Genomic DNA, 7,098 nt, shown 5'->3' on the forward strand with positions numbered 1-7,098 from the left:
CGCCCGCGGCCCCCCCCCCCCTCCTCCTTGTCTCCGATACTAAGCGTCGATACCGGCGTTTACATTTTGAAACCACAGCTGGCACTGGAAACAGGCTTCACTGGAAGTCTGCTGAGGTCCCCAGCAAGGTCTCAGCAGCCTTCCTGTGAATCGTGGCACCTGTTTACAGTTCGGGCAGCAAACCTCCTCCTTCCTGTGGATCCACGCTGCCCGCACCCACTGACACCCCTGGTGAGACTGCACAGTTTTGTTTCTCTAACACTTTGTATGGCAATGACACTTCTCTAATATTTTTTTTTTTAACTCAAATGGTGACAAATAATAACCTACTGTAAGCTATGAACAATCACAAAGAGCTAAGAGCAAAGTTTAACACGCACAGCAATCAGTCGGAATCCATGTACTGGAGTGACTTCTGTAATATGAATCCTATTTTGTTGCTGTTTTCAGTATTTACCTAATAAGCATGTACTGTATGTTTTGTGCAGGACTTTTCTTTTTTACAATGTCCTAAATGAGCAGGCCCAAAAAGAACCTGTATCTAGTGAAGAAACAGGAAACTTTCAGTATCTTTATGTAATCTGTACTTGTCAGAATTATACAAAAGTGTGACTGGATGCAGACTAAAATTATGTAACAGCATGAGTTAATGGACTGCATGTAGTATTTGTTTTGGTTTTACAACTAAAATGGTTGTAAAACCAAAATTTCGGCTGCCAAAACATGCAAAATGCCAAAAGTACAATTTTTTGGCTGAAAATGTGGTGCATCTCTAGTTTCTCTCCTTCCCACTGTGAGATGCTCTCTGTCCCCTCTGACACAGAGCAGCGGGTAGAAGAGAAACTTTCAGGAGGCTGAGCGATGTCATCGTAGTCACAAGAGGTCAAGCTTTCCTCCCGCACCACCCCGCTCAGCCTCCTGTGACAAGCAAATTGGGCTGGAGAGCAGTGCGGGGAGGAGACAGCTGTCACAAGAGACCGCGCCGGCAGTGCAGGGGGAAGAGTCAGCTGTCAGCGGTATTACAGGAGGCTGAGCGGGCGGTGCAGAGAGGAGACAGCGAGTCGGGATGGAGAGTGGCTTACAAGCACTCATTTATGATTGTGGACATAGTAACTGATACATTCATAACAAGGGCTGCAGAAAAAGAGATTTAGGACTCTGTGTCCTCAATCTCCTTTTCTATTTCAAAAGGGAAATAGCAGGGGTCTGTTTAAACCCCTGATATTTCCCCAGAGCCCACAACAGTAAAGTCAAAATAAATAACAATAAAATATTTTAAAACATTATTGTAAAAAAATACTAATTTTCGGGTTCGGCCTGACAATTTTTTTATTTTCGGTTTCAGTAGGAAAATTCTATTTCATTGCACCTCTAGTTGTGAATGGTTTTGTGTTTTAAAACTGACGGCGCATCACACACATTTGCTTTGATATGTGTTGCCATATCTGAATCAACAAGGCTTGCAAAGTTCAGACTGCATTTGATTCTGCAGACCTTACACTGTTGTTGTTCTTGTCATCAGGCCCCTTTGCCAGGAATAAGCTGTAAAACCCTGAATGTGGATTGGAACCACATAAGCTTTATGTGAACTTCTGCATTAAGCTGTTAGTACAGAGTGTTAGAATTTTTCCTGTCAACTGTATAGCAGTTTTCGAAAAGTGGCTTGTGTCGGCAATGCAGTTTAACTGTTATCAAAACGGTGATTCCCTTACTCTGCCTGCGCTAAGCACAAAAGTGATCAATATGGTAAACCAATATATTTTGCTGGTTTGCTGCGCTGATTGACAAAGTGTACACTGACCCTACTGTCCCAACAGAATATCTGCTTTAAAAACAAAAGAGCAGTTAATATCTAATTAGTGTTTGTAAAACCTTTAGACCAGACACTGGTAAAAATCTGATAAAGATGAGGAAAATATACGCAAGTGTTGTCCCTCCCTTTACTAGGAAGAACAATTGGCTCCTTGGTGGCCTCACCTTCCCAAAAACATTTGTAAAAACCAGAGAAGTGCCAAAATTACAATATACTGTTTGAGGGACAGAATTGCTGACAACCAGTATAGGCTTCAGGAATTACAAACCTCCTGGGTCACTGCCAACCTTGCAAAGAACAAATGCATGGAAAATAGGTGAGTTATGCCTCTGGCCCAAAGACTTGTGGATATTTTTAAGAGCATGACTAAATATCAACAGGCGTTTTATCCTCTGTAAATTACAGCATATTTTCTAACACAGCAACTGTACATACATCGTACCCCTTCTTGGCAGAACTTGATAACCCCTTTCACCAGGAATTCCCAACCCAGCAGGACTTCACCCTGTCCCCTTTCCCCTCTAAGTACTTTCTATCTCCTACAGCGGCGCTTTACACCTCCAGCATCTTCCAAATACAATTGCTTGGAGCTGTTGAGCTTGAGTAGTATCATCCAGACAGGATTACCCTGCATGCAACAACTCTAAGCAGGTGGTTGGAAATGACAATGCACAAGTACATCCATACAGTCTCTCAGATACAGAACTGTGGCACGAGAACTTGACTGCAGACATGTATTCCAGTACGTCCACAATCTTTTGTCTTTTGCTACAGCTGTTATTTTTAGAGTCTGATTTTCAACATCTTTGTTATAACCTAAACCTGCATGCCTCCTGCCTGGTGTGGAATATCTCCTCATGGAGTGATTGTGATTGCAAAGACAAGCATAAGATGAACAAGCCTGAAAGCTGAGAATTACACCATTAACTGCAGACTTGCTTAAGCAATGGATAGTGCACACACGCATGACATGTCTGATATTAAAAAAGGAAAGGCTCTATAAATATTGGCATGCCTTTCACCAGTGTCAATATTATGAGTGCAATGTTGGTTTCCCATAGAGCAACTCTGTAAAACAAGGACTTGAAAACATGTCTGTCTGCCTTCAGCATCCACAAAGTTTCTATGGTGTCTAAGCAGAGATGTGTGAATGATGTTGGACAAGGGAATTCAGTTGTAATTAATAAAATAGAGCTGTAGTGGAAATGACACTTATTTAAGAGAACTATATGAAACTAAAAGGAGAAACAGTGATAGTTGTCAGTGAAACATGACCTGGAAAGACAAAACTTAGTAAGAGGAAATAACAGAAAGCTTGAAGTAGAAGAGATTATACAAGATAAGAGGAAGTAAGAGAAGGAAATGGAATAAGCAACTAAAATGAGGGAGTGGAAGGTGCTCTGAAAAGGAGGGAGAGGGAGGAAAGAGGGAGCTTGCCAAATTCTGCTACTTTGTTTTGCAGGATTGCATTATGCAAAATTTAACCCTCAGGGGTGTCAAACTCAATTTCATCGCGGGCTGCATGCATCAGCATTATGGTTGCCCTCAAAGGGCCAGTTGTACCTGTAAGACCATATAAATGTATCTACTCTTTATCATATTAAATAATTGCCTCTGCATACGATTACTACTGGTTTTAGTAATATCTAAATAACTAGCTCTGAAATAGAAGCCTAGGAAAAACAATGGCAATTAGTGTAATAGTGCAGACTCTCAGGTGGCTGTGCAGGTTCTATGGTAGGCTGTGCGGACTCTCAGATGGGCTATGCGGGATTTATGATGGGCTGTGCAGACTCTCATGTGGGCTATTCAGGGTTTATGGTGGGCTGTGCAGACTCTCAGGTGGCTGTGTGGGGTCTATGCTGGGCTGTGCAGTCTCACCAGGGGTCTCGGAGGGTGCGGGCGGCACCGATCCACAGGAAGGAGGAGGTTTGCTGCTCGCACTGTAAACAGGTGCCGCGGTGCACAGAAAGGCTCTTACAGCAGTAAATGTTATCACTGGATAGTAAATCAGAACAGTGGTGTAGCCGGTAGGACTTCTGCCTTGCAGCACTGGGGGTCCCTGGTTCAAATCCAAGCCAGGTCACTATCTGCAAGGAGTTTTTATGTTCTCTTGGTGCTTGTGTGGGTTTTTTTCCCACACTCCAAAGACATGCTGGTAGTTTGATTAGTTCCTGTGTAAAATGGCCCTTGCCTGTGAGATAGGGACCTTAGATTGTAAGCTCCTTGAGGGCAGGGACTGATGTGAATGTGCATTGTGTAAAGCACCGTGTAAAAAATAGTTGGAGCTATATAAATACCAATAATAAATAAACAAATATCACCTGTTCTTTCAACTACTTTCATTATTGGAAGGCAGAAAATGGATGACATAAGGAAATAATAAAATGGTGGGGTAAATGTAGCAGAACTAGAAAATGGCTGGGGAAAGAGTAGTAGATGTCAGATTCTGTGTTCAAGTTCCACTATTTCAATTAATCATACAGGTATTTATAGTACATATAGAGAGTACTGCTGGTGGTAGCCAGTCATCCTTATCGGGACTTGTTTAGTAATGCTGAAGACATTTTGCCACTTATTCAAGTGCCTTTATCTGTTTAAATGCATTTACTGTACATCCACATGGGCAACTCGGTTGCCTTAATTTAATCACCATGGTGTCATAGACTGTGTTAACCCCTTCATGACTGAGGCTTTTTTTTTCTTTATTTTTTGCACCCATGTTATATTCCACATTTTAGACCTGAAAATTACTTAAATCCCCCAAACATTATATATTTTCTGAAAGCCAAGACCCTATAGAATAAAATGGTGGCAGTTGCAAATTTTTATGTTGCATGATATTAGCGCAACTCCTTATCAAACCCCAAAATTTAGTGAAAAATGTACTTAAATGCCCCAAAACACAATTAAATACCCATTTGTAAAATAAAATATAAAAGATGAGGTTACAACGAGTAAATAGATACCCAACATGCCTAGATTACAAATTGTGTGCGTGAAACAGCGACAAAATTCAGTACCCAAAAAAGTCCATAGACGACGCTTTAAAAACCCCCACAGGTCATCAGTATAGAGATACCCAAAAATACTGGACTGAGAATTATTGCTCTCACTCCGGCGTGCGCGGTGATACCCATAATGTGTAGTGCGTTTTCATACTTAGGCGCGCACCCGACGCATGTTTACGTGAAGATGCTCATGCTCGCGGGGGCCTTTGAAAATGTTTTAAAATTATTTTTAGATTTATTTTATTTAATGTTCATTTTAAAAACTTATTCTTTATTTTCTTTTACTTTAATTGCTATCACATAGGGGGGCTTACACAGATGGTGGTGACAGGTACTCTTTAAGGCGATGCTGGGGGTCCAAAAGACTAGTTGGTTGGATCCACTAGCTATCTCCTCTGTACTAGGAGGAGGGCACAGCAAGCAGCGAGAGGGGAACAATAGCCAGCCTGCTATTGGCTATTGCAATTTAAAATGGTCAATAGCAGGCTGGCTATTGCATCAGCCCACCTGCTGTATTTACATTCAGCTGCCGTCTGCGGAATCTTGCCACTGGCATCTGTCATTCCCTGGCTGAAGCTAATCACGGGCCATGTGTTTACAATACAATTTTATTTATTTAATTATTTTTTATCCGACTAATCGAAAAAATAATCGGCCAGCTAATCGATTATGAAAATAATCATTAGTTGCAGCCCTAGTGTCATTAAGTGCTCCAGGTACTAGTCTCTCCTTTGAGACTTTTACTTTTGCTATGGATGGCTTTGTTTCACATATTGAACGTGCGTTATTACAAAAATCTGCTTAAGAAATGTCCACTGCCTTCTCCTTCCACCGGTCTGATATGTAGGAGGATGCCTCAGTCGCATTGGACCTATCTAATCCAGTAGATTCCGCGCCGGATGTGTCTGGTGGTGAGGATGAGACGGCGGTTTCCTTTATGCTCCAGGAACGGGAATTGATATCTACACTCATTTGTTCTGTCAGAGAAACTTTAAAGATTGAGGATGCTCCCAGTTCCTCCTGGGTCCCTCCAGTTCAGTTTAGGACTTTTCAGTACATATCTTATTTTAATGACTTTATCTACAAGGAGTGGCAGCATCCCACCAAGTCCTTTTCAGTACCAAAGCGTTTTGCGGTTTTGTATCCTTTTGAGGATTCCATTTTTAAATAGTGGTCATCTCCACTGGTGATAGACCCACAGGTTTCTTGTCTCAATAAGGCTACGGTTATCCTTTATGGAGGGATTTCCATCCTTCTGGAATCCCATGGTGGAGACGACTTCAAGGACTTCATGTATTTCGTCGCTAGAGCCTTGCTATGGCGGTCTTAGCCTCAGCCCTGGTTTCCCAAACTTTGACAGTGTGGACATAGCTGTTGCATCAAGGTTTGAAGTATGTCTGCAATGCTGCTCTGGATGACGAACCCTTGGTTTCCAAAATGTCTCTGCTGTAATTCTCCACAGATTAATGTTGCTTAAGTTCTGGTCAGCTGATCAGACCTCTAAAAAAGCTTTCATCGAAATTCCCTTCAGGGGGGACCATTTAGCTGGCGCTCCGCTGCATGAGATAATTAAGAATCTTACCGGAGGCAAGAGCACTTTTCTACCACAGGTCAGAAAGCCCAAAGAGCAACGTGGGAAAGTCCTGCTCTTCTTTTTCTGCCCATGAATGCCTTGTCAACCCTCAACTTTCTCGGACATAGGAAACAAGTCCACCAAGCCTTCTTCCTCTATGAATCCCAAACATCAGTCCTCCAAACCCACCCAGAAGCCCTCCTCTGCATGAAGTTTGCCCCACTTCTGCTTCTCTCTGCTGTCTCGCATTTTGGACACTTTGGTGTGCGAACTGGTTTCTTCCGGTTACAAGATAGAGATCTTGGTTTTTTTCAAATCTGTGTCTTTCTCCTCAGTGACTGGCAGATCTGCATCTCATGGTCGCAGATCTTTTATTGCAGGAGGTGATTGCTTTAATTCCAACCTCTTTACTGTCCCTAAAAGGATGGGGTTCTTCCCATACTGGATCTCAAGAAACTGAACACCTTTGTGCAGGGTTGCAAGTTCAAGATGGAAACTGCACTAGATGGTCGTGACAACACACGCCAGTCTTGTTGGGTGAGAAGGTGTTCTGGGGTGCAGATCGACCTGGGGGTCATTGGAGGAATCACGTCTTCTGAAAAATGTGTTGGAACTTTGAGTGATCCGGTTGTTGGACCAGTGGTCTCCAGGATCTACTGGTCAGGGTCAAATCAGACAATGCCACGGCCATGGCCTACATC

The 7,098-nt window shown here is 42.6% G+C and overlaps 1 protein-coding gene across 1 annotated transcript in view; it reads left to right on the forward strand.

Annotated features, from left to right (window-relative positions):
* LOC108799986 (nuclear factor 1 C-type-like) overlaps positions 1 to 6,608 on the forward strand; it is a 57,233-nt gene extending 50,625 nt beyond the window's left edge. Inside the window, exon 3 of the mRNA XM_018571938.1 lies at positions 6,526 to 6,608. Coding sequence (XP_018427440.1) covers positions 6,526 to 6,608 — 83 coding nt within the window. The remainder of the gene's footprint in view (positions 1 to 6,525) is intronic.
* Positions 6,609 to 7,098: the final 490 nt, after the last annotated feature.

Source organism: Nanorana parkeri, unplaced genomic scaffold (assembly GCF_000935625.1).
Source record: "Nanorana parkeri isolate BGI_ZX_2015 unplaced genomic scaffold, ASM93562v1 scaffold1872, whole genome shotgun sequence".
NCBI lineage: Eukaryota > Metazoa > Chordata > Amphibia > Anura > Dicroglossidae > Nanorana > Nanorana parkeri.